This window comes from Psittacula echo (genome assembly GCF_963264785.1).
Source record: "Psittacula echo genome assembly, chromosome: 15".
Classification (NCBI taxonomy): domain Eukaryota; kingdom Metazoa; phylum Chordata; class Aves; order Psittaciformes; family Psittacidae; genus Psittacula; species Psittacula echo.
The window spans coordinates 11,792,032-11,819,555 of NC_137751.1; the positions used below are offsets into that span (position 1 = coordinate 11,792,032).

At 41.8% G+C, this 27,524-nt stretch overlaps 1 protein-coding gene across 4 annotated transcripts in view; it reads left to right on the top strand.

Moving 5' to 3' along the window:
- Positions 1–27,524, top strand: part of CUX1 (cut like homeobox 1) — a 269,114-nt gene that overhangs the window by 195,449 nt on the left and 46,141 nt on the right. The window contains exons 13-20 of one of the 4 annotated variants that reach the window (XM_080630200.1): positions 67–115; positions 1,133–1,229; positions 2,322–2,993; positions 3,988–4,053; positions 5,534–5,635; positions 7,835–8,661; positions 10,052–10,217; positions 10,876–10,932. In XM_080630200.1, the coding sequence (XP_080486326.1) occupies positions 67–115; positions 1,133–1,229; positions 2,322–2,993; positions 3,988–4,053; positions 5,534–5,635; positions 7,835–8,661; positions 10,052–10,217; positions 10,876–10,932 (2,036 nt within the window). The remainder of the gene's footprint in view (positions 1–66; positions 116–1,132; positions 1,230–2,321; positions 2,994–3,987; positions 4,054–5,533; positions 5,636–7,834; positions 8,662–10,051; positions 10,218–10,875; positions 10,933–27,524) is intronic. The other 3 variants (XM_080630202.1, XM_080630201.1, XM_080630203.1) reach the window with 3 other exon arrangements.

Sequence of the window (27,524 nt, forward strand, 5' to 3'; positions counted from 1 at the left end):
ATGCTCATTAGTGGAGTTGTTATGAAAAGAAGAAATAGACAATAATTGTTTTTCTGCCTTCCACAGTATATTGAAATCCATGGAGTTTGCACCATCTGAAAGCTCTGGTGCGCAGGTACTGAACCTACTTTTGTTTTCTTCCTTACTTCAGCAATTCAGTTAATGAAGAAAAAATTTGTCTTGCAATTCTTTGGTGTTGGCGCAGGCAGTTTCCTGTGGCTGTTGAGACATATGGGTTGAGCATCGTTTGCCTGATGTGTCCTTATGCAAAAGGCTGAACTGAACATTTTTTGCCTGTTAATTTCTTTAAAGTGGTCAAGACAGAGAATGACATTTCAGCTATGCTGGAGTGGATATTCATAATGTTGTGGAATTGGATCTTTTAAACATACTAGAGTTGTTCAACAGCTACGCTGAGATTTGCATGTTTCTTGCCCTGACAATTCGCTGAGCAAGGATTTTACCATTTTTAAGTCTTTGTTAGCCTTGAAAATAATGCTCACCAATGAAAACAAACCTTTGAGTGCTGCAAAAGCTCTGCTATTCCAGCAAATGAGGTTTAAAGGTTATGAATTAAATTCCTGCTTCTGAAATCTGAACTGAATAGCAATACACAGGGATTAATTTTCAATATGTTTTTTAATGATCAAGGGTTAGATATTCGGTGGAAGGTAAATCAGACACAGGTTTCTGTGAGTGACTTTGGTTTTGAGCAAAGTGGCTTTGCTGAAATGCAGCATTTCAAGGGAACACTCAACTTGGGTCAGGTGACCTAGAAGAAATAATATAATCTTAACTCCTGTTTTGATCCGATTAAAAGGAGTCTGCAGCTTTTAAATAGAAGGCATGCCAGTACCATTTTAAAATAAGTAGTATTAAGAGAATGTTCCATTGCATGTTCCAAAATAATGCAGAATTGAGGGATGATTTACAATGAAAATTAAAAAGTGAATCTCCTCTATGGCTCACGTAGGAGCACTGAGTAATTCCTGCAAATATATGCATGGCGAATTCCCGAGCTGCATTCATAGCAGGGATGAGCAGTTGTTTTCTGCTTCTGAAATCCTTTATAGTGCCTGAGTGAGACTCTTAATGCTTTTAGAAACAAACCTCCCACTTTGATTTTCTTTAGGATGCATCTAAACCACTGGAGGTGCTGCTGCTGGAGAAGAACCGCTCCTTGCAGTCTGAGAACGCCACGCTGCGTATCACAAATAGTGACCTGAGTGGTAGGTTGACACGATTTTCAGCTCTTCTAGTTGTTTCCTGTCTTATAAAGGGAGGGAGGGCTGAGTGAGAGATGAATGTCGAGCTAATGCATGGCAGAAAGAATAAGAGGCGACAAGAATACTGAATAATGCTGGATTTCTGCAGTTTTATAGGCTGGATTAGAAAATCAAACTTGGAGACCTCAGAGAGTCTTTAAAGGTTAGGGAAGAGAGGCAATACAGGATGTACCAAGTGGTAGCATTTGAGGCTGTCTTCTGTTTTGGGAACAAATTCATCTGTGGCACCAGAAGTCTCTTCCCCCACACACAATGTTATGCAAAATGTTTGCATGTAGAACACAATAATCTTCCTGTCTGGTACACTTAGATATACTACAGCAGGTCAGCTTGGAAAAACAAAATACTTTCTTCTTAGGAAAGTGTGTTTGCCGTTTAGCTTTCCTAATGTGGGCTTTTTACATCTTGTGTGCACATTTTTTAAATGGCAAGTCATGGAATTTCCAGATACTTGAATGCTTATGGTTTTTGCAGCTGGAAGGAAGTTAAAAGTTGCCACTGGCCCTGGGATTAATGAATTCTGAAGCGGTTTATGGCTTTTAACTGAGTGATCTTGGTGCATCCACCTAATGGTGATTATTCAAATTGGTTTGTTCCAAAATGTAAATGTTTGCTGCATTTGGGTTCAGTCAGGTCCAATGAGTAATGTCTTGAATGAGAGACAACAAAGAGACTTGCTGTCTGTAACTGCATTTATTTTAAATGTATAACTGCACTTCATGTACTTGTTCTAGTTTTAATGTTTGTAAGGGGGATTCTCCAGGCTGCAACATACAAGAAAGGTGCAAACATGAAATGCATGTTGTTTGTTTTGGGGGCCTTGTTTGGCTTATTAAAATTTCAATTATGGGAAAAAAACCCAACAACCAAATAAAAACAAACCAAAACCAAAATGAAAACAAAAACCCCACCGCCACTTCATTGGCCCTTGGAAATCTGCACTTTTTCCCTTTGCGGGGCAAACTTTGCATTTTTTTATCTTGGTTTTTCCCTCTCTGATCCCCCATAATGCATTATGTTTGACCTTCCTTGTAGGGTCAGCCAGGAGAAAAGGGAAAGACCAGCCTGAGAGTCAGCGTCCTGCAACCTTGCCGGCCTCCCCTCCTTCTCAGTTGCTCCGCAACACGGGGGAGCAGGCTTCCAATACTAATGGTACACACCAGTTCTCACCAACGGGTTTAAGTCAAGACTTTTTCAGCTCATCCCTGGCGAGCCCCAGCTTACCCCTGGCCTCCACAGGAAAATTTGCACTAAACTCTCTCCTCCAGCGACAGCTAATGCAGTCCTTCTACTCCAAGGCAATGCAGGAAGCAGGAAGCACAAGCATGATTTTTTCAACAGGTCCTTACAGCACAAACTCCATATCTTCCCAAAGTCCATTACAACAAAGTCCGGATGTAAATGGCATGGCCCCGTCTCCCAGCCAGTCAGAAAGTGCTGGGAGCATCTCTGAAGGCGAGGAGATAGACACAGCCGAAATTGCACGTCAGGTGAAAGAGCAGTTGATCAAGCACAATATTGGACAGCGGATATTTGGACATTATGTGTTGGGACTGTCGCAAGGGTCTGTGAGTGAGATACTAGCCCGGCCAAAGCCATGGAATAAACTGACTGTGAGAGGCAAGGAGCCATTTCATAAGATGAAGCAGTTCCTCTCGGACGAGCAGAACATCTTGGCTCTTCGCAGCATCCAGGGTAGACAAAGAGGTAAGCGCTCATCGGCCGAGGGTCTCACCCTGTTTTCCTCTTAGTTACCAGTGTTATAAACTGGAACGTTCCCTGTATGGGGCCATTTGTGTGTTGCTGCTGTTTTCACCCAAATCAGATGTCAGGTACAGAAAGTACAGCTTTCTAACTCTGCTTTTCAGCCCTCAAGCAGGTTAGTATCTTTGCTTATGCTTTTTTTAGCTGCTGACTTGTGTTTGTCAGCAGGGGCAAGCAGCAGGGACACTCATATCCCTCGCTTCCCAGTAGCTCCCTATCAGAGCTAAATAGAGAGTGAAAAGGGTCGATGGCAACTAAGGGTATCAGCCCTCAGAAACACCTGAACATTTTTATTTGGGGTTGTTTATTGAGACCAGACATTGGTTGTGTCTTATGTGATCTTTTTTGTCCCAAAGTGTTTGACAAAATATCACAGGTGATGCATGAGATGAGTAATATAAAAAGAATCCTGATTTGAAGCAGCTTTGCATATTTCAGGCAGTGATTTTAAGAAATAACATGCGTTTCATTGTGATTCATCTTAAGCAAAGACTGAGATTTACATTTAGAGAAACTGGAAAGTAAGTTGTTTACAGTTAAGAACTATTGGAAAGGACAGGCAGGGTTTTACTAGATTGTGTTTAGTTGAAAGCGCACTCTGGTCGATTTATAATCTGTTCTTCCTTTTGATGGTTGTACTTGAGGGGATTATCTGCCCATCTTTAACCTCTTCATTTTTGGTATCTCTAGACGTTTATGTATATCTGTCTAATCTCCTTTCCAAACGTAGCTGTAATCTTTATTAACAAATCAGCCAGCCTTGCTTCTTCCCAAGTAGCCAGCTCCAACTGTGCTCAGCCAAGGGCTCGAGGGGGCAAGGGCAGCCCAGAGCCTTGTGCTCAGAGACAGGCTGCCAGCTTCTCGTGTCACACAGCCCATGATGTCAGAGCAACCATCCCCTGATTGTTTTGTTCTTACCAAACTTGTTTTTCAACAGAGAATCCAGGCCAGAACCTGAACAGACTATTTCAGGAAGTACCGAAACGAAGAAATGGGTCTGAAGGTACGTCACAGGCAGGTGTTTTTCTTTGCAGTCAATACCTAGGAAGTGGAGTGTGCTTTAGCTGTGTGTTTCCTTAAAACTGTGCAGTTTGATTCTGGCCTGGAATCTGATAGAAAAACAGACAGTAAGTATAAAACAAACCATGGGTTAGATGAACACTTTGCTTTTTCTAATTCTGCTGCTGCTGTACTAACGTTACCCTGTTTGGATACTTTTTCCACTCCCAACCTCACTGCGTACGCAGATAAAAAGAGAGAAGTGATAGAAGTGGCTTTGTAAAAGCATCAGATCCATTGAAATGCTCTCTTTGCTATTTTTGTGATTTTGGAGGGAGAAAGTTGCACAATTACAACATCAGTCACATACTGCTTCTGCTCTAGATTTACTTCTTTCTTCTCATGGGGCTTATGTGGACAAATACCGTTTAATACACTGTTAAATTAGTGTGATACTTCAGTATGGTGTACGAAAAAGACAATAGGGTAATAATAGAATCATGCAGGATCGGGTTGGGTTGGAAGGGACCTTATAGATCATTTAGTGAACATAAAATAGTGAACCTTAAAATCATCATAAGTGAACATCAGATCAATAGATTATCACTGAACAGGAAGTACAAACATTTTTCTTTGTTACAGATTAGTTGCAGTATTTTTCTTGTAGCAAGACAAGTGGAAGAATTAAAAACAGAAACAAGTACCTTAAAACTCTGTAGTTATTTTGGCTCCAGACAGAAATTATCTAGCTCACTTACAAATGATAATCCCATCATGAAAAATGCAGTTAAGGGCAGTAGCTTTCACAGTCATAGTTTTTCCTCCTTTTCTTCGCCTTAGTGGTTAAATAAAACCTAACCCAAACCAAACCACCAAGTAATAGCTCTTAGCTGGAGAGTGCTTCAAATGGTATCTGCATTTAAATGACTGTTTTTCTTAATGTAGTAACCTCTAGAAAGTTAAATATTACTTTTTATCTAGTTCTGTTTTAATTCTGGTTTGGGCTGATTGTATACTCCTCCTCCTTTGCCTAGCACCTGATGCAGTTTTGAAGTTGATTCCTTATCTTATGTTTTTAGCTTTCTTCCTTTCCCCTCCGATTCTTTTCCCTCTGTTTCCTCTCCCTCTCCAAAAACAAAAAAAAAAAAAAAAAAAAAAAAAAAAAAAAAAAAGGGAAAGGAAAAAAAGTAGACCTATGTGTGTTGTGCTGGAAAAGGTATATATGACCACCTAGCTCTTCCTCTGGTGATGTCAGTGTTCTCATTGCTCCAGTGCAGCTAGTGGGCAGGCTTTTGCACTGCAAGGGTATTCTTCTTTTATTAAGTACCTTCTTGGTGTTGTAAATGTTGGTAAAGGTCCTGTGTAAACTGTTGTCAGGTCATGCTGGTGGTATATCAGTATATACTGTCTGTCTTTGTGTTAAAACAGAACAACCAAGCAAATAGAGGTTTTCCCAGAGTCATTAGTTTTGTTTTCTTCTTCAGGTAATATAACCACAAGAATCCGAACCACAGAGACTGGCTCTGATGAAGCCATCAAATCCATTCTCGAACAAGCCAAAAGGGAGCTGCAAGTACAGAAAACAGGTACGGTCTCATTTTGTCTCTTGCTCCTTTTATTTCAGAATTTAATTAAAACAATTACCAGGAGCTTTCTGGTCAGTTAATTATATTCTTAAAACCCTGAATGTAGGTTTGAAGAGCTGCTTTTCTTTTTTTCTTTTTAATTATTTGGTGGAGTTGGTTCTGTCTCTAAGACATCCTAAGTTAAGGCACACGTGTCACTGCTTGGCAGGGTTTCTGCTCAACACTCTGCCCTGCTGCTGAAGGAGCAACACTAAGATTCCTGAGCACCTTTTCCCACATGCAAAGCTCTGCCTTCCCTAAACCACTCCAGACCTGCAGGCAGTCACCCTGGAGGACATAACTACAAAATCCTTTCTGCTAGCAGTTTGCTCCTTGAAAAGGGAATGGCTCCTGCTTTCTCTTCTATCTGACTCAGACCCCAGGGACACAACTGCATAGAAGAGGGAACTGAGTGGATTTGTCGGGGTGAGGGTCATGATCTAGCCAGCAATTACCAGTCACATAGGACCATCATACTGTGGTCATCATGTAAGGAAATTAGAATATAGGCAAACTTCTATATGACAGTGGTTTTGGTTACCGAATGTGTTCAGTGAATGAACTGGCAAATCCAAAAAGCATTTCCTTTCCCAAAAACATCATTAGTTTAACATCTTAGCCCTAGATAAGCTTAATTTCTCATTGTATGCTGTCTTGTAGTTAACACATAGTCTACTCCATAGCCCTCCCAACTTTAAAACAGTTTCCAGTACTGCTAGAGAGCTAATGCTGGAGTAGAAATAACTGTGCAGTCCTTTGGTTTGTTTTTTTAAATACTGATTTACAGTTTTGGATAGTTGTCTCTTTAAATGAAAACTAAGCTAATCTCATGGCAAAATATAAAAGTCAGTTAATATACAATTTAATATATGACTTAGTGAATATGACTTTATACAAGTAATGATAACAGAGAGAAAAATATGAGCAGTGTGCAGGAAACTGCAAGCACATTGTTCCAGTCGCATGTTTCATCAGGGAATGTCAGACTTCCTTTCAAATATTAATTCAGCCTCAAAACTCCCAATGAAGCCAGTAGATAAAACAGAAGAGAGAGTCCCACTGTCTTTTTTTCCCCATTTCTTGGCTTTTTAAATGTATTTTATAGTCTGTGACAGGAAGGAATGTAGGGAGGCAAATTTGGAAATGTATTCAGACAACCCCATAATATTACTAGAATAACATGCAGTGTGTTTCAAATCGTACTTCACTTTGAGGCCACTTCTTGTAGTGTATGGGTTCCCTCTTATACTTAGTGCTTCACTTTCCCCATTTGTTGTAGAGTAGCTTTCAGAGGAATTGGTTTTCAACCACTGGGGACCTCAGTGGAGACTTAATTTAAATGAAAACAAATGCCATTGCTCTGCTCATCTCCAGCTGCTGCAGAACAGCCCCACGAGTCCCGATTCACCACTGAAATTCTGCTTTTAGGTGTTATCTCTTCTGAAAGAGACCGGGGCTCCATTCTAGAGCTCCAGATAAGGCAGAGTGATGACCAAGCATCAGCCTGGTTTTTGTAGAGCTGTTTATTTCAGTGGCTGTGACCATGGAATGAGAAAACAGGAAGCAGGAGCATATCCAGCTTGTCAAATGAAATAATGAAGTCTCTTAGTAAAGTTCTTGCTTTGTTGTAATTTGTGTGTTATATTTTTGTAGTATAAAGGGCTCCTCTCATTTATCTAGGAAGAGAGTTATTAGTAGTCCGTCCAGGTGAATGCAGCTGTGTTCAGTTTTGTGTGTGTTACCATTCCATTGTGGAGATAGAGAGAAGTGAAAGGTTAAATAACTTTGCAAACAGACCCATGACATGTTATTGACCACTTGGGGTGGGGGAGGAAGAGTGGAAGGCTTGATTTTCAAAAGCATTTGTTTGAAAATGTTTTCAATGGTGGAAAACATGCAAGTGGTACCAGACATCTGCAGCTGAGGCTCTGCCTGCACAGGTCCAGCACTTTGGCAACTCTCATGTTTTTCCAGTGAAGAACTTTGGAAATCTTACCTTATTTTGATAAAGTACAAACCTTTGCTTAGTGGAAACTCCTCCTTCCCATCCAGAAATGTATTGCAGCCCTTTTTTTCTGACAGGGAAATATTAACAGTAGCACGTGTTGAATATAAAGCATATTCCTGTGTTGCATTTAGTCTTTTGGTTGTTTTTCATAGCTGAGCCGGCTCAGCCGCCTTCTGCATCTAGCAGTGGCAATTCTGATGATGCTATTCGATCCATTCTGCAACAAGCCCGACGTGAAATGGAGGCACAGCAGGCTGCCCTTGAACCTGCCTTAAAAACACCACCTTTGTCTCAAGCTGACATTTCTATCCTGTCCCCCAAACTAGTATCTACACCTGCAATGTCTGCGGTTTCCAGCTATTCTCCTTTGGCCATATCCCTGAAGAAACATTCATCTGTCACTGATTCCAGTATCTCTGCGTTGCAGAGCCTCTCTGGGCTCAAAAAGGAGCCTCAGGAGGCACCTGTTTTAGAGCTTCATGGAGTAAGTGATTCTGCCCAGGGTATGTTAAGGCATGTTAAAAATGAGTTGGGACGTGGTGGTGTTTGGAAGGACCATTGGTGGAATACTGTGCAACATGAGAGAAGAAATACAGCTCTTCCTGAAGACATAAAAGTTGAGGAAGCCAGTGGTGGAAAAGAAAAGGTCAGCAATCAGACTAGGCCAGATCGTAGCCAGCTCCAAGGACCGTCTTCTTCAGAGTATTGGAAAGAGTGGCCAAACGCTGAATCTCCGTACTCGCAGAGTTCTGAATTGAGCATGACTGGGGCGAGTCGCAGTGAGACACCACAGAATAGCCCCCTCCCTTCATCCCCTATCGTGTCTTTGTCAAAGCCATCCAAACCTTCAGTTCCTCCACTGACACCTGAGCAGTATGAGATTTATATGTACCAGGAAGTGGATACGATAGAGCTAACGCGGCAGGTCAAAGAAAAGCTAGCAAAGAATGGCATCTGCCAAAGGATCTTTGGGGAAAAGGTAAAGAAGTGGTTCTCTTGTTACCCCAGTGTTGTGGGCGCGCGGTCTGCTTCTTATGTTGGTCTGGAGCTCAGGAGGATACACCATGTGTCTGATGGAAAAATGCTTTTGCTTCCTATGTGAATTTGTGAATATGAGAATGAATATGTGAATAGTGTTTTATACAAAGATTGGCTTCAGCCACCTGTAATTAGAAATGGGGCCCCCGAGTTTAGAAATCCTGAAAGCTGAAGCAAACGTTACTGAGACTCAATATTTCATGCTTAAAGTAATGAATTCATGGAATATTTGAGTAATACCGTTGTCATGAGTGGAGAGTCTTAAATTTGTTATAAGTGAAGATTATGGACACAAGCGCATTTTTCCTTTTTAATATTTGGAAATGTGCACAAGGGTATTTAAACAAACACACAGAAAATCCCTTACCTCTCCTTAGTCTGAAGTCAGGAATTCAGTCATTTCTTATACCTGGTGCTTGGTACCTTAGTGTGCTTTGAGATGTTTTAAAGCAATGCTTGATTACAAATACACAATGCACGATAAGGCTGTCTGAAATTCTCACGCTGTGGGCCCTAAGCATTGAACACGTGGGATTTCAGGAGAGTCCCTACCCACCAGAAAACACCTCCCAGGCTGTAAGAAGCAGAAGACATCTGGTCTTTCTTCTTCCTGTAAGGAATTGAATCAAATATAATAGTCTAATAGGAGCTGGCATCGTGCTGTTACCTTTTCACGAAGATGTAAAATGAAAAGCCTGACCTCTTGGGGTCATTAGAGATCCCGTGGCAGCTTTCATTACATATGATTTTTAACTGCTGTACCTGTGCTGAATTCCAGGCAGGTAATTGCACTCTGTCTGTCTGAAATTCCCCCTTTGCTGCAGTCGACTGTGTTCTTAAATATTTACTTACATGGAGCAGCCGCTGCTGCAGGTGAAAACACACATCGTTATAATTCATCCCCCAAAAAATCAACCAGATATAGGCCTAGTCTCAAAAGTCCCAATTATTTTTGTTTGAGAACAAAATACATGCCAATCATTTCCTGGTTTATCTGCCTGTGTGTGCCTGGACTCTCTGTTTTTCCTGTTAAAACTGATGAAACTATCTGACACAAAATATGAAAAGTATGCAAATCTCGCACCATCCTTTTACTGTTTGTGCTGCCACGCCGTTCCTGCAGGAAAAAAAACCATGCTTCAGCAGGAAACCACGGCAGGAGGAAAGCATTTCCATCCAAGTACCCACAGCGGTCATTTTGCAGTTTTACTCATTGTCCATATAAAAGCGATAGCAACCATACAGCAGCAAAGGAAAACCAAAGTGACTGAAATTACTCCTCCTTCCACATTAAATGTGTTAACCTGCCGTTCTTGGTTGCTTCACTTCAGGTATTGGGGCTGTCCCAAGGAAGTGTCAGTGACATGCTCTCCAGGCCAAAGCCATGGAGTAAATTGACCCAAAAAGGCCGAGAACCATTTATTCGTATGCAGCTCTGGTTGAATGGTGAGCTGGGACAGTGTGTCCTGCCTGCACAAGGGCAGCAACAAGGACAAGGTAATTAAAATTCCACTCTCTTGTTTGAGTCGAGGAGGAGGAAATCTTTTATTTTCTTTTTTTCTTTTCTTTTTTAAACTTGCAGTAAGTGACACTCACACCCAGTGCTAGGCCAGGCAGTGCTGGAAGAGGCAGCGTCCACCCTTGCAGCCCAGCCAGTCCCCAGGGAATGCACTGGGAATGTTTATGAAGGAAGCACTCATTTATGTGTAATTGATAAACAGCAGTTATCAAGTTCCTAATTAGGATGATATTAGCTAGGCATGAATATGATACGTAAGTCAAACAATTTTGGCCAAAGAGCTGGAAAATCTTGTGTGCTGTTTTCTAGGCTTGCATAGGGGATTTTTATTGTTCCTAGAAGAATATCGATTGCTTTCTCAGGAGGTGAGCTAGAAGAACTAAGCTTTAAAGGGGGGATGCTGTGTTGCAATTACACTTCTATTGTGGCTCTCCTCTTAATCTAATACCAATTGTGACAGAAAGGCCAGCCTAGAGTTTGGCCTTGGTTGTACCTTGATAATGCTACTTACTTAAATGAGTAGTGCGCCCTTGCCGAGATCAGCACTTTGCTATTTGTTGAGCCTGCTTACTGTTTAGTTTGTGGTTTGGCATCTCCTTTTATTGTTCCCTGATTTTCCTCTCCTCTCTTATCTAGTCCTTCACTCTGTGACATCATTACAGGATTCCCTACAGCAGGGATGTGCAAGCTCAGGTAATCAGCTGGTTTCAATGATTTGCTCTGAAATAATTCTCTGTGCTTTTGTTACGTTTCTTTTGCTTTGATGCCGAGAGGTTGCTCGTGTTGTGTTGTATCATACAGGAGTCCCTTCAGTTTTTTTATTAAGCCAGTTAATTCCTCATTCTCTCCTTGTTGCTATGGCAGATGTAAGGAGTACACGTATTTAGCTGCATATATTAGGTAAAGAGACTCTCTCTGATCTTAGAGATCATTGGCTCTGTAGGGTTTCTTTTACCATAGTTCAGCTTATCAGTTTGACATGTGACAATGGCTGTAAAACAAGCCTTTCGTTTGTAATGTCATCTACATATTCCAGCTGCCTCACTCACACTGGCTTATTTTGTGTTCCCCCACTTTCCTTCGCATAAAACCTGCTTTGTTAATTTGAAGGTGGGGGAAAAGACCACGCTGTGCCTCTCTGTTTCAAGCTTCCCTAAATATTCCAAACCGACCTTTTTTATTTCCTCCCTCCCCTTTCTGTTTGCAAAAAAGCAGATGCAGCAAAGATGAGTGTCAAAGTGAATTGCTCAAGGTTTTGTAAGATAGCCACAGTATAGGAAGGAGACTGGAACAGAACAGCTGTGTTCCTGCTGTTAGATACCAAACTCTACCCACACAGACGTTTTACCAATGATATGCTTAACTGGCGTAAACCGCTCGGGCTGTTTTGTGCTTTAGAAAAATACTTGTGCCCTGCCCAGTACTTGCACCCCATGCCCTGTATTGGAGAGCTATTACATTCCAGCATACACACAGGGGTGGGTTGTGCTCCTCTTCTACCTCTCTGCCATTCTGAAACGCTTTTTTCTGGCGTTTGCTGGGTTTATTCTGAACATCCCAACCCAACTGCTTTTCTCTCCCTGCTGAGAAACTATTTCAGACGCTAAAAGATTTTACTACAAGAAAATCTGTGATGACATTCAGTCCACGTTTTTCTTAAGAAGAACAGTTGAGAATAGATAAAAGCAAAAAAAAAAAAATGCCCCTGGTAAAAACAAGCAATGAAAACAACCAAAATGGGCAAAAATTATTTGCAATCATAGGGCTATTGTTACTTACAGCAAAGCATTTAGTGAACATTAATGTTTCCTGCTACGTTTTGGAAGCTGCTGTTCATTAAAAGCATGCCATTGACTACTTTTCTGTAGCATTAATACTATGCAAGAGTAACTGTTACAGTTATAAACGCCTAAGACAGCATGGAAAATATGAGTAATTAATTGTTGCCATTTTAAGAGGAATCTGAAATCAGAGGAGCTGGGAAAAGGCTGCATTGTTATTGCTAATCATCATATTTATGACTAACTGTAATTATAAAAGATTGAAAGACAAGCCCATAGGATTAGAATCCAACCACCTTATGGATTCCCGGGAGGATCGCTGGTAGCTGAAAGTGATTTCCTTCAGGAAGTTCAGTTTTGCTGCTGTGATATTTTGCTCCCCTCCCACACTCCCAATCTTGTTTGTCAGTTCCTGCCCTTGAGCTCATATTTTGTGAGGCGACAAGTTCCTATCAGCTAATAAAATCATGTTATTGATGATTGCCTCCTTCTTTCCTTAAAGCAGACTAACTAATGAGAGAAGGTGCTCGTGCCCTCTGCTTCCTCTCCCAGTGATTAAAAACAAAATTGTTGTACAATTGTTCTTTTCTTGGTGCCTTCCTCTGTATAAAGGAATAAGGAAGGTTGTGACACCCTGCAGAACAAAAGAGCAAAGCCAAGTGATTTGAATGAGGAAGGGCAGTTTGGTAATTTTCTGTTATTAGCGGCGCTTCTGTAATTAAAAGCACAGCAAACAGTTTAGAAAAGGTAATAAGAATTATGCATTTGTGAAAGATCTTCCACTGCAGGGCAGGCAAAAGAAAAAGGCAGTTCCCATTTTCTGTTCTTCTGAGACATTTCCCAGGAAAATCCAGGCAGAAAAGGTTGCATATTGTAGTTCTACACCCGAAATGAATCAGAACAATTTTGAAACGAGAAAAGGTCTGGAACCTTTTCCGTGTAATATAATTGGCTTGGAACTTGTTGAATGCATGAAGGGGAAGAAGTGAAATTAAACTAATACATTCAGTGGCTCCTGAGTGCTTTGCCAAGAAGGTCTTCAGTGTGCAGAGTGTCAACACGCATAGTAATGTCTCAAACTTTTATTAGCTGTGAGTATTTTCATTACTGTTTGGCACTATTCTGTCAAACTAGCAAGATTTTCTGGATTTCTGACCCGGTTAGTTGCATTCTTAGATCATAAGGTTTTGATTAACACCTCATTGATGAAAATGTGTTCTTTTGTCTGGTAATTTTCCATTGTCACACGTGAACAGATGGACCCATTAGTCTTTTCTATGTGGGAATGAATGGATAAGCGTTAGATGGATCTTGATACAGATATAGATAGAGATTGAGATAGCAGAGAGAAGCCGGGCTTGTTTTTCTTATTTAAAAGCTTTATTTATGGGTTTTGAAAAAACACGGTACCAAATTACAACCAGATAAATACCTGTATTTTCTGCCTGTGACCTTTCATCAAGGCTTGGGTGTTTCTATGCAAGTTTCAGTGAACTTGTTTTACACAAAAATGGTGCCTGTACCCTCGGTGGTCAAAAATAGTATCACTGTGCCTTTCCGAAGATTTTTCCTGTGTATTTCTTTCCACCTAACTGCTCTAATGCCCTTGGGTAAATCTGCCTTTTTAATGATTTATGTGTCAAAAGCGCGGACCAAATCACATGGAACAAAAAGTTGAATTAGTGTCACCCAACTGCATCAGCATTTTTTCGTGATGAATTTGGCCCTTATTTAGTTGCATTGCTGCTGATCAGAGCTGGGTTGGCTTTGGCCAGTAGCCCTGTGCCGGAGGAAGGGTTTGTGCTTGGGTATTTTTCTAAATGCTTGTACTGTATGTAGCTTTTACCAGCCTGTTTCATTTTGGGTTCTTAAGTCTTTACTGAGCATCTGTATGACATCAAGACAAAGTTTCACGTTTTGCTGCTCTTGATTTCATAGCAGCTCCCAGGAAAGCTGAATTTGTATTCACATTTGTATTTATCCTCTATGAAGGACATACACTCTCTATATACTACATTAAAGACTTGCAAATACTCAGTGGGAAAAAGACGTGCCTTTTTGGTCTGTGTTTCTGTAAGGGTCGTCTTATGACCTAATGTGGAAATCTTGATTTGCCGATACAGCTGCGGGTGATCTCAGGGGATTTTGAATTTCCCTTTTGTTTGTCTTCCTTTCTGGGTATCATCCATCATTTCTAACCTCATGCTGCTTAGCAATAGTAACACTCTTGGGAGTTGAAGAAAGGATTATAGCAGCATAAAATGGGGAGCTAATTAGAGCTTGTTTCAAAATCAGAATCTAGCTTGAGATAATTGCATATTATCTCGTGATTTAAAAACCCAAGATCTACTGTATTTAGATCAACTAAAATATGCATAAAGGCTTTCTCTTCAAAATAAAACATTTGTAACAACAGGGAGATTACTTCTTATCATCCTATGGGAAAGAAAATCTGAAAAAAAAAAATCAGAATGCAATCTGTGATTTACTGTATTTAGGATATTAACAGCCATAGTGTGGAATGATGACAAACCCACGTATCATTATATTTGTATTTATGTTATACATGTTCCTGTAATATCTTTTCAGTACAGAATCTGCTGAGCAAGCAGGTCGTTAACTGTGTACTGAGTAGATCTTCCCATTTACCAAATAAGAGAAGGATGCTGTCACTTTGACTACTCGGAGAGAAACAAAGTGGGAAGAGAGTGTATTTCAGCCTTGCAGTCCATATTCAGGATTGCCATCCTGATGCGCTGATGGGAAGAGCTCACTAGCCATGGGGTGGCAATGGAGAACCTCCTACCGTTGCCCCATGGGTCATGGTTTCATTGTACTGTTTTGGTTTGGATGGGCAGAGCTGTCTGAGATGGTGCGTCAGAGTCCAGAGCACAGCAGGGATTAACATTTGGAGAGCGAAATCCTTAGTACCTTGAGATCATGCAAGTCATCAGTCCCATGATGCTGATAAGTCTTCCCAAATTCAAGCTATTTTTCGTTGTTGAATCAAAAAGAAGAGAGAGATTGTTCTGCAGTCCTTTGCTGGCATTCCAGGTTAATACAGTTGTATGATCTGAAATGTTTGTGGTTAATGCAGTCAGTAAAATGGAAGAGAAGGGAGATCACAAAGGGCTTTTCTTAGCAGAGTAGTTGGACTGCACCTTGCATAGATGGTTTATGTTTAATGACCAGTTTTTGAGTCTTTGCTGTTGGTTGAGAAGCTTGTTTCCTTTTGTGCTGGGTGCAAATGCATGGTCAAAGTTTAGAGCTGTACAACCAAGTCAGCCAAGCAGTTACCTTCATGCTAGCCCTGAAGCACACTGGTGCATATCGGTGAAGCTTCCACATTCTTTCTGTGTGGCTTGAGATTGCAGCTCTGGAGCAGTTGGCCGTAGCTGTCTTGATTTCAAACCATAGGATATCAGTTGGCTCCTCATAAGGGCAGCTGTTGTAGTCTGTCTGTAATGTGTGTGATCATATTCTGTGCCATTTCCCTGACATTTGGACCATGAAAACCTTTCTGGCAGCCTTTCTGGTATCAATAAAGCTGGGAGAATTGCCATCAAGGCACCTTACCGAGACCTGGGAATGCAGTGTGAAGTCAGTGTTTCAAGTTCATTCTTAACATAATGTTGGCTATCATTGCTAGCCATCCTCTGGTCATTCCTGCCTCCTGCCTAGCTCTGTCCTCCCCAGGCTGTCTTGCATGGCCCATAGTCCTTTGTCTATCAGTGATGCTTAGCAAATAGTATTTGTAGAGAAATTTCTCCATTACATTTTCTGTCCATTGAGCCAGCCAGTGATTAAACTTGCAGAAAATGACTCCGTCCTTATTGTGGTCATTGCTTTACTAGTCTAAAAGTGCTAAAATAAAATATATAATCATAGAGTGAACACTGTTTTCTAGGCAGATAACCTTTGCAGCTGACTTACAATGGCAAAGCACCAACACTCTTCTCATATTAATATGGCAAAGAGGAGACTCATGCTGGATTCTGAAGACAAATCTAATTCACTCTGAAGTGTGGGTATGGGTTCATAGCATTCATTTTGGAGGAGTTACCCAGACAGGTTGCAGCTATGCTTTATTTCTGTGGTTAATTTGGGAGTGTGGGTCCTTCACACTCCCCTTTGGTGTGCAGCGAAAGATCTCCACGCAAGGAGCTCATGTACAGCTCTGCTGTAGCATTTAGCCAGGCACACTAATGCCTCATTCTGAAAGTCTTCATTTTTAAAAGTTGGAATTAATGACGGAATATATTTTTTAAGCTGCATGAAAAAAGAATCTTTCCTGACCATTATTAGTGGTGTGCTTCTTAGGTAGCTTATAGGAGTGCCAGTAAGCTTAATAGTTGCTGAAAGGGGATGTAGTTTGTGAGTACGGGCTTCCCCTGCAGCTTCAGCATCAATCTGAGTGTGTAACTTCTTGTACTCTCTTCAGGCTTTGTTTAAAAGAATATTGAATATTAGATCTCTGTAAATTCCACTCTTCATTTCATTAGTTACCAACATTTTCTTTTCCCTCCTTTTGCACATTTGGAGTTGTGCAGCCTCCTTTGAGGAGGCAGAGACCCACATTACCTCCCCTCCCTGCTTCCCAGCACAGGGGGCTTCTTCTGCCAGCTGCTACGCACGGAAGAGCTGGATGGAAAATGATGAGCTGATACGTTGGAAAGACAAATACAAAAATAACTGGAGCAGCACTGAAACACGAGCGAGGCTGTGGCAGTCGTGCTGGGGGGTCAGGAGTCAGGGTGATGGCCAGGATCTGTCCCCTGTGGGCTGGCAGCTGCAGAAGAGGTTGGGAAGGTTCTTCTCTGAAGGGAGTGGGTATGTTTCTGTTGGTGATAGGAGGCTCTGGCAGCTGGCAGAAGCTCACGCTGGTCGTCTGGTCGCTTGTGGGGAAAGGAGGGGGCAGCAGGTCCAGCCCCCGTGACCACGTGGCTGACACCAGTGGGATGGAAGTAGCCTCGTGCCCTCAGGTGTCCCCCACAACAGCCCAACCACTGCTCAGCAAATGACAAAACAAAATGCTCCTCCACTGGATGAAAATTACCTTGCTTTCAGTCCAAAGAACGGGTAATGGGCTATTTTCCTCCCAAAGTACAGGAAAAAAGGTGTGTTAGTACCAAACGTGTGGGTTGTTATTCCCATCTTATAATGGGGATGGAGCTGCAAAGTAGCTGTCTTCTCCACCAAGCAGCTCTAAAACCGGAAGATAAAAAGCCTGTTAGACTCTTAACAGCAAAATCCTGTTTATGGAGTTATGTATTACTTGATAGCAAATCATTCCCAGGAAGAAAAACCAGAAAATTACCAGAAAATTAGAATCTTCTGAGTTTCCTTCCAGCCTGCCCTTTGCGTTAGGGTGTGAGAAAAACTGATGACTTTGTCTCACCTAATTTGGTGGGTATTGGAGGTTTTTAAGTTTGCCAGCAGCCATCCAGAGAAACAGCAACTGAAAGAATCCGGTGATTATTTTAAATCTGATGAGAAACACAACTTGCATGGAAAACAAAACAAAGTGGATTTGAGATCAGATTTAAATAAAAGTGACAATAGAAAAAATATCCAATTAAAAAGAACTAATGAAAGGAGAAAATATAATGACAGCAAGCAATGTAAAATAGGCCAGGTAGTACATGGCTTTAGTCTGACAGAGTGTAAATTTGTGTTACATCTCAGGCAGTTCTTCCCCGTGAGGGTGCTGAGGCGCTGGCACAGGGTGCCCAGAGAAGCTGTGGCTGCCCCATCCCTGGCAGTGTTCAAGGCCAGGTTGGACGGGGCTTGGAGCAAGCTGCTCCAGTGGAAGGGGTCCCTGCCCGTGGCAGAGGTTCGAACTGGATGAGCTTTAAGGTCCCTTCCAACCCAAACCAGGCTGGGATTCTGTGTCTGACATTTTTACTTGTCAAAGATACTGCTGATAGCAACTTAAGAGATACTTGTTTCTTTGGCTGTGTCTGTAATGCCCTATAATGGCATTGAAAAATGATCGTTGCCCAGAATAATTCAGGCACTGTTTGATACTATTTATTGGCAAAACCTCAGCTTGACAACATATCCCTGTGTTGCTGTCAGTGCTCAGGGTCTCTCTGATGAGGCTGTCCCAGGACAATTGTCTGCTGTGAAGAGTGATGTTCTTGCTTCTTCTCAACATCTCTCCTCACAGGTAGCCCAGCCAAAACATCCTTCTCTGTTGTTGCACACGAGATGGTCCCCTCTGGTATCTTCTCCTGAGACGTCCCTCCTTCCCTCTGTGCTCTCCGAAGGGAGGTTGAGATGGGTGGGAAATGGAAGCTGCCCTTTCCATCCCTTCTCTTCCACACACACAGGAGGTGGGAGATCAGTGCAGTGTAACTACGTTGTGGTTTACGTTTGTTTCTCTCTTTTACCCCCTGGAACTTGGGTCCTAAAAATAGTGCAAGTTTGATCTGGCAGATGTTTCATTTGTCCTTTAGTAGAGGACCAAAATTAGCCTCTCATTTGGCACCTAAATAAAGCAACTTAACTGCCTTTATGCGAACTTTGCAATTACTGTCTATTGAAGTTGCAACATTTTGTTGTGTTCGATGGGGAAGGCTATTATGTAAGTAACACCCCACCTAAAAAGCCAACAGACCTTGAAAGAGAGGACAAACAGAGCCCAAATGGTTTGTTCTGGGGGTTTGGGTTGCTGAGTTTTTCCTTTTCCTCGTCTGAGGCAGGTGTTTTTTTCCCTAATGAAGGTTTCGTTTAAAAAATACAGGCAAAAGTAACGTGGAAATGCTCAGAGCTGTCTATTGTAAAGCTAAAAAAAAAACCCCAATAAAAGGACAGCAATGGTTTTCTCTAATTTTCAGAGAAAAATCTGCACAGAATGCCTGAAGCTGGGTTAGCAGTGGGACTCCCCAGGGGCAACAGAAAGATGTTATAATCAATTACCACATCATAACACTGATGTATGATAATTACTGAGTGTTCCTCCTGAGATAGTGCAGCATTTGGCTGGGATGCGGCTCTTTCATGGTCCACTGCCTGATTAATATGCAAATAATAGGCTGATTGCATGATGAATGCAGAAAATGAGTTCGCTGATAACGTGAGCACTGAAGCGGGAAGATGATAAATTACTTTTACTGACTGTCCTACATTAAGTACCCTTTCTCAACAATTTTATCACAAATTAAGTAAAGCAGTATGGAGAGATTATGAGGATGTGTAAAATAATGTACCTTAATAGCTTTTATAATATTGTTGCATACAATGTAAATGTCATTTTGTTTCAGTACTTTAGCCAGTACTCCTCCTGAAGAGCAGTGCGTTCAGGAGAGCAATGCTCAGGGTCACTCTTCAACTGCTTGCTTCCGAGATGAAGAACAACCCACCACGTTGTTGTTAGATGGGACTTCTCTCTTGGGAAGGAGGGCAGTCATTACCCTGGGATCTGTCCCATGTGTATCCTGCCCATCGCAAATGAATGTCCACATTGTTTAGTGGGGAGGTATGTTTAAATGCAGTGCACACTGCACATATGCATTCTGCTTCATATGCTTGTCTGGAGCAGACAAGAGGTTAAAGTCTCCAAGGAGGATGTAGAAATACCTTCACACTCAGGCTTACAACAGAGGAGGACAGTAAACAGTTACAGACATGGTAAGGCGTTAGTCTCTAATCACAAGGTCAGCAAGTCAACAAAGACACCATGAGCTGCAGCAGAACCTCTAAAAGCTCTAACTCAGTTTCCCAAAAGGCATTGTGCACTCATTTATTTTGATTGTACTAAAAATATAACTGTGGGGGGTTGTGGCATCTTGATTGATTGCTTTCTTGACATATTTGTTTTAACATTCAGAAATTCCTTAATAAAGCTTCTGCACACAAGCTGGTTTAATAATAAGGTTATTGAAAATATTTTCCAGCAGTTATTTCTAAATACTGACTTCTGACTTAGAGTAACAGAAACAGAGAAAAATCTCAATACTACATAAAGATTTGCAGAGTAGAGCAATGCCGTTCAAAGCAGCCGTGATTTTGCCATTAATCACCTAATTTAAAATCTGATAGCTTCTTAGAAAGGATTCTTTAATTCTTTAAGGATGATATGTAAAAACTATAAATTTACCATTTAGCACTTTTTTTGGGTCAAGAAGCTCTGTGGGGGCAGGTAGGCATTTGAGGAGATTCTCCCTACGTGCTTGTTGTGGTGTTTACCTCTTCCATAGACATCCACTTTGGCCAGTGAGACTGGGAAAGGATTTGGGACTGTTGGCATGACCAGAGCATTGCTCTGATGTTTCTGATTGTGTGTCTACATCCAGCGAAAACTGTTGTCAAGTTCCTTTCTTTTCCCCTTCATTTGTTGTAGAATAGCACTTAACATCATGGCTATGTGGAGACCTCATGCTTCCCTGTAGGCCATTTCCAAAGTGCCTCCTATTTGAGAGTTTCATCAGGTGGTGTGGTTGTGTCAGGGGTTGGTGTGTCTGTCCCAAAGTCTGATAGATCTCAGTGAAACTTCTCATTTTAATTGATTAACTCCAGTCTTATCTTTCTGCACAAGATTCTGGATATCCTGGATGTTCAGAATGCCTTCATAGTGATCTTCTCATCCACACCACAGCGAACACCCCAGTAGCAGAGTCCTCCTAACTCAGTAGAAGTGTCTATGAAAAAAGGATCATTCTGTGATTCTAAGTTTGATGGTTTGAGTTTATGCAGCCTTACAGTTGTCCAATTCTGTGACATTGTTTAGCCAGACCTCCTGTATGATTACCTGGATTTGCCTCTCCACATCTGGGTGCATGTGGTGCATACGTTGTACAGAGCAAAACTTTACAGCTGTTGAGGTCTTTTACATCAGTGGGGCACAACACACCTCTCAGAGAGCTATAAAGCACTTGTGTGGACTCAAGGGATGTGTGTGAAGGGCTGTGAGGGTTCGCCAGCCAGGACTTCCAGTGATGCCTTCCTGGAGCAGCCATAAAAGGATGAGAACCAAGTGATGGCACTTCCACACTCCATGTGCCGAAAGCTTTTTAAGAGGCGTGCACAGGAAGGCAGTTCTGACCCTGTCAAAGTTGTGAGCTAAGCAGGACAGTCCCTTGCCCTGGTTACTCACTGCATCCTATCCAGAGCAGGCATAGATAACACAGCAGCCAGACATGCTTCTGCTTGGTTGTAAAGTTGGTTGGATGGCCCTGGGCACGGAGTGTTCTTCAGTTGTTGGTCCACAAGCAACATTAAACTCACAAGGCTGCACTAGGACTTTCCTTGTTATTCCTAACACAGAGATTGGCACAAAAGACCATCCTTTTGCTGATGGGCTTGACTGCAGATGAGATCAGGAAAGAGATCCAGGTTCCTTCTTGGAATCCCTTTCATCCATATGCATTGCAGGTGTGTGGCAGTGGGCAGCTGCTTTTCAGATCTGGGTCACAGGTTTGGTTCCCCCAGCCATGTGGGACAGCATTATATTTCAGGGTCAGGCAAAAATGGATGTAAAGGATGGAGCCAGGACAGGAACCCCTTTAACTGCTCTCATGCCAGCTCTTGGCTGTGGAGGAGTCGCAGTCTTAATGTTGGTTTGGGCACAGTGGGATTTCCAAGGCTGTCTGAGGCATTTGTAGTTGCGCGTTCATTGGAAAGAGAATTGGTTGCCCAACTTCTGTAAGTACGTTTAAATGTCCAGCTGTAAATCTCTCCTCATGAGTCTATCACCACCTCACATCTCATTTGCTTTTTTCTGAACTTCATCTCATTTCTCCCAGCTCCTTCTGACTTCTAGAATGGCTGAAAACACGTATTTTAATACGAGCCAAAGCTAACATCCGGACTGAAAATGCCACATAAAATTGCAGCAATACCTTTAAGCCTTTAACAATGCTCAGAAGCTGTTTTTTTCAAGTACTTCTAACATTCACTCTGATCATCCAGGTAGTTTTATGTGCTCTATGCAGTGTGGGGGACCTTTATTTTTAGTACTGCCCTAGTAATTTCAGAGTTAACCAAAGCTGGTTTCCTCCCCGTTCAGTGCAGACACGCATACATCTGCATGCTTTCCTAAAGGGGTTTTCTTATTTCCCTCTGAGCCAAGACCCAAAATAGCATTTTCCCCAAACTTCCAACATTTGTGAAACAAACAAACAAACAAACAAAATCTCCACGGTCAGAATGGAAATCTAAGAGTCAGAACAATAGCAAGTGCTTGCAACTGTAGCTGCACATACCTACCTACTCCACCTCATTGTATATGCGCACTGTAGGGAGGTTTGTATACTCCCTACATAGAACTGTGGGAGTTTATAACTGTAGGGCAGATCATATTTTCATAAGCCACATTAATTTGCAGACTGTGAAAGGCAAGGTTCACTCACTTGAAGTAAATCCACCAAAACCACTACCTGAGAGAAAGCCTTCAGCTTTCACACGGATTTTCTCTCAATTACTCAGAAGAGGGATGTATTGAAGTGCTGTTCCACAAATGCCAATCACATCCCACAGTTTAAGCTTGCACTGCACCACTGTTAGCAAGGAGAGTTGTTGGGGTGCTTTGCTCCTGAAAAGACATCCATTGAGACAGGTAAAATGAGATAGGAGGACAGAGGAGAAAAATATGTCCCTGAAATTTTCCGACCCTAGGAAACAGAATGAAGTGGTTGTCCTGAGGATGTGGCCATTGGTGAGCTGTGTGATCAGGTCCTGATTCTCAGCACAGCATACACCAGGTTTTGGTTTACAGAATGGGCATCCTCATCATCAGGGGAAGACAGAAAATAACCCAGTCCCAGTATGAGACACTTTGCTCTCAGGCAACCTGCCAGGTCTGTTGTTCTCCATTAACTCATCTGCACAAGGAGGTAAATGCAGGCCGTGAAGTAGCAAATGCTCTTTTAAGAGGTTGCTGAGAAATCTCTTCTCCACGTTTGTCTGCTTTCATCTTCCCTACTAATTTGCCATAACAGAGCATGGGATGCTTCGTGTCCTCCCTGCACCGCTGTGCACAGGATGCGGCAGTTCTCACTGCCCCTTGAAAAGGAACTTGGAATTTGACTAGTTTGGCATCAACCTGAAGCTTGAGCTTTGGACACTGCAAAAAGTGGTGCATCAAACCCAGTGCCAGTTAAATCACGTTTGGGTTCTTGTCGGAATGTCACAGAGTACCCTGTCATTTTGTTTTAGCAACTTATCCTTCCAAATGCGCAGTTCGCCTTATGGCATGCCAGCAGTAAAAATGTCACTTACAATAATTACTTTTTGGTGAAAATGCTTGCTGACTTCCTACCTTCAAGCTGTTTTTTACACAGTGGGGAGATAATAAGAAATGACTTTATCCTGACTGCTCAAATGAACACTAAATGGAATTTAGGTTATTATTACTGCAGATAGAGGACTCTGCACTGAAATTTAAATAGTGGATCAGATAAACTACAGAGATTTGTCTCTGGAAATTACAGGGGATCTGCTTTTTCAATCCACTTCACTCTGGAACTTTAGACAGCTGTGGTCTGCCTGCTGTCTTTAGAATATCATAGTTTTCATAATCCTTTTAGAGGCCTCTGAATACCTTCTGTGTTTTGCCTGGTCTTCCCCAGCTTTGCCGTGTTCGGTACCTCGTTCCCCAGGAGTCCTTTTGCAGTTTATTAGCTGAGCTTGTGTTTGCAACAGTAGTTGGGCAGTTTATTCTCCTAGTGGTTCATGAGCTGCAAAAGTACAGAGTGCTCTTTATACACAGGCGAGTGTGCTGGGAGGAGAGGCTCGGAGCGTTGAGCTTGTATTTGATGCTTGCAAATTCAGATGCCATTGTTCAGACCTTTGCTCTGAAGTTTTGGTTACAGTTGGATGTAGTCAGTTTGCTGCCATGGCCGTAGGAGTTGAGGCAGGGAATGAGCAAAACTGTCAGACCTGCAGCTCTCGAAATGGATACAGGCAATTCCACTGGAGGAATCTGCCTGTGCTGGCAAAGAGCAGCGGGATGCCTCTGGGAATGATGAAACCATATCCGTGTCTCAACACTGCTCTGTCATCTGGATACCTCTGTTGAGAGGGATGCATCCAGTACTGGTGTCATGTAGACATCTGTGATTTTCCAGGGAGGTTGTAGCAGGCGTCACCTTAAGTCTTTGCATCTGAGGTGTCCTGAGCTTCAGAAGGAGCAACCAGAGTGCTGTGGATCTGAGCTATACCACTGCTGCCGTATGGAGAGCAAAGTCAGATTGCTTTGAGTTCCTGTACATCACAAAAATGGTCCTTCTTGACTGGTGCCATGCAGTTTCACAGAGTATACTTGAATGTCTCTGACTGTTGAGCTCCTGCAGCTGGGGGGACCCCAGTGCAGCCCATGGTTCGTTACACCCTACAGGGATGTTGTCATGTTACAATGGCAAAACGTGATCAGACCTCGTAGAATGTGTCAGGCTGATGCTGTTGGGGGGAAGTGTTTTCAGGTAATTTGCAGGCCACCACTGGGATAATCACAGTCCAAAATGTTCTACAGGCAGTGTTCAAGCAGTTCAGGATCCAGGACTCAGTACTGGGGACCTGGCCCCAGCATGGGGGTGGGAAGTCTTGTCATAGAATAACAGTAAGAAAATCTAATGTCAAGTTTAGGAAAACCACCATAACCAATGAACTGAGACTGGACACTCTTATTTTCAGCCTTTCTCACATTTCCATAACACTGTTGTAATAGAACCTATGGGGAAGATGGAGAGGATGGATAGGACCAAAGCATCATTTAGCTTCATCCATTGTGCTACGGAGTGCAAGACCACAAAAGATTTTCTGTGTTCATATAAATGAAGGCAAGGGCAATTTGTTATGGTTCTCAGTGAGTTTTGTAAAATCCTCAGACACACCCTCATCCTATATGCTAAATTGTTTGCAAAGTTTGTTTAGCTTCTTAACTGATAACTACTAAGGGGTAGGGATGGGCAAGCGGTGATGGTTTGGGGTTTCGTTGCAGTGAGACGGTCATTCAAGCGGCAGTTTTATCTTGGGAAAATAGTATTTTAGAAAGAAAATAGTATTTGTATAATGTTGACTTTGTTTCCATTCATTTATGTATCTTCATTTCAGATTATGCTTCCCTCTCTAGTACTGTAATAGAAAAAAAACAAAACTGAAGAATTTCCTGAGTTAAGAGTAAGGACCATGTGTTCCGCCATGAGTGATGTGGTCCCAAGTATGGCTCTTTGGTGTTTGCAAACTGCATCCAATGTATTTGTCTCCATGAAGATCTATTTGCCTTCAGAGACTTGAATACTCACCTTCACTGGATGGTCATGGCTCTCTCTTAGCTATGTCCATCAGCTGTGAAATAGCCAGTGTTGGTGCTTCAGTTGTCTTTGTGTTTTAGCTATGAATGGAAGCCAGTTGCAGTGGCCAGGTACATCACAATTGGTTGGAAGTGCCTCAACTTCCCTATACCCCAGATGTATATTTTGAATTAATAATGTAGAAAATGCATGGTAGCGCCTTTGCCCTTTCATGACTGCAGTGTTAGAAGATTTGGACCACTTAAATGTATTTATTTGAATCTTTAATGCTGTTTGTCAACATCAACCTGTAATTGCACAAAAGATACACTGGTTTCCCAGTCATTTAAAATTGTCATGTTGAACTGTTTCATAATCAAAGCTTAGGTCCTAATGGTCTTCCCACCAAGCTAGTTTGGGGACACCCTGTTTCTCCTGTCCTCTATAAAGCACAAGGCATGGCTGATGTCTTTGGCTACCTGAGACCTTAAAAAAAATCCCAGGTTCTGCAATGACCTTGTCGCTGGTGATGGTTTTGATCTTTCCAGCTCTTTACTTCTAGCACCTTATTTTGGTGCTTTTGCTTCAGGTTTTCAACTGGATACAGGCTGTTGGAAAGCAAAGCAAAACACCCCTCTGGTATAGCAAAGTTTCTCTGGAATTTATTAAAGCAATGCCATCAATAAATGATGGCTGTGGGGTTTGCAGGTCCTACAGCTGACCATAATGCAGTTTTAGACTTGTATGGACAGAGTAATCCCTTCCTCACTAAATGCAAACATGTAAACATTCACTGAACATCACTTATTCCCTCTTAAGAAACTGCATCGCTCTTAGGCTAGCGCTGATCTTCAGTGCTGTCTGGGGTTAAAAAAGCAGACGGCATTTTAAAGAACTAAGCTTCCAATGTATTATTTTCATTGGAAATGTTCAATTGCTACTTTGGAAATCTTAATATGTATTTTTCAGATGTCCTGAATTTGTTCCTTTGTCCTGGGAGGAACTTGAGAGAAATGAATACAGACAAATTATTTCATAAACCATGCAAAATGGCTGTGGATTGACAGTTAAATCTGTAACAGTGAATACATTCAATTTTCCCCTTTGTTCTGTCAGCAGTCACTTGCACTCTAAATGTCTATTTAATTTTTTAAGTAGATTACCAGGAAATGTTTGCATTATTTGATTATTGAATTTACTTTTCCAAATAATGGATCTTTTCCTCAAATATTTATGTGGTATTGAAAAGGTTTTTGCATCAGGGAGCAATGCTAAAAATGAATGGGGACCATATTTTGAGTTATTTGGAGTATATGTGCAGAATGCCTCAGCTGAAATCACTGTACACTTACGTTGGGGGAAGAAAAGCAGTTTGTCATCTGTACTGCTTTCCAAAATTAGATTCAGATAATCCCACCTTTTTGAGTAAATAAGGAGCAGATTGGTCTGAAAAATGAAATGCAAGTAAGCTCTTGATATGTGATATAAAAAATAAATAGGCTAATATGTGAGCAACATAGAGCATTTTAGTGATAGATGATAATAGAGATTACCTTTGTTGTTTACATAATCAGGCTGGGTAGGGAAAGGAGAGCGAGAAAGCAGCATTCAGAAACGCTTTTGTTTAGTCCTGTGTGGTTGGGGGCTTTGGGGGGTTTGGATTTTTCCTGCACTCCGTGTGTGCATGTGCTTTGCAGTGCACGAATGAGGAATTGTATAGGAAATTTGCAGCTGCTCTAGTTATTCAGTAAGATTTGTATAAGCTGGCACAAGGGACAAAATTAGAGGGAACTTGAACGAGTGCTGTGCAGTTTATTAGCTAGGCAGCCATAATTTTGACCTTGCTGTGGGTTAAAGGACGCAGACCTGAGAAGAAATCTGTTTATCATGGAGGGAATTCATGCCATCCCTGACACTGTACAGTGAACAAGATGGATGATCTGCCAAATTGGTCCCTCGCATGGGTGAATCAGGGCAAATTTACAGTACAATTCCTTTGCTGCTCCTGATGCAAAAATAACATTTGCTGGGGTTTGTATTCAGTTGTATGATGACCTGGGGGAACAGAGAGAAGAAATAAGATTTGTAGGATCCCTATTACCTTAAAGATTTATATGCACTTTGCTTGCCTTTTATGTCTGCCTCTTTTGCATCTCTCATAAAGCACTAAGGAAAAAGTCCAATTTTTTGCTTTGAGAAAGCAACTTTATGTAGGGGTGTCAGGAAACCTCTCTAAAATGCAGCGTCTTGAAAGCTCCTATTACCCTGAACA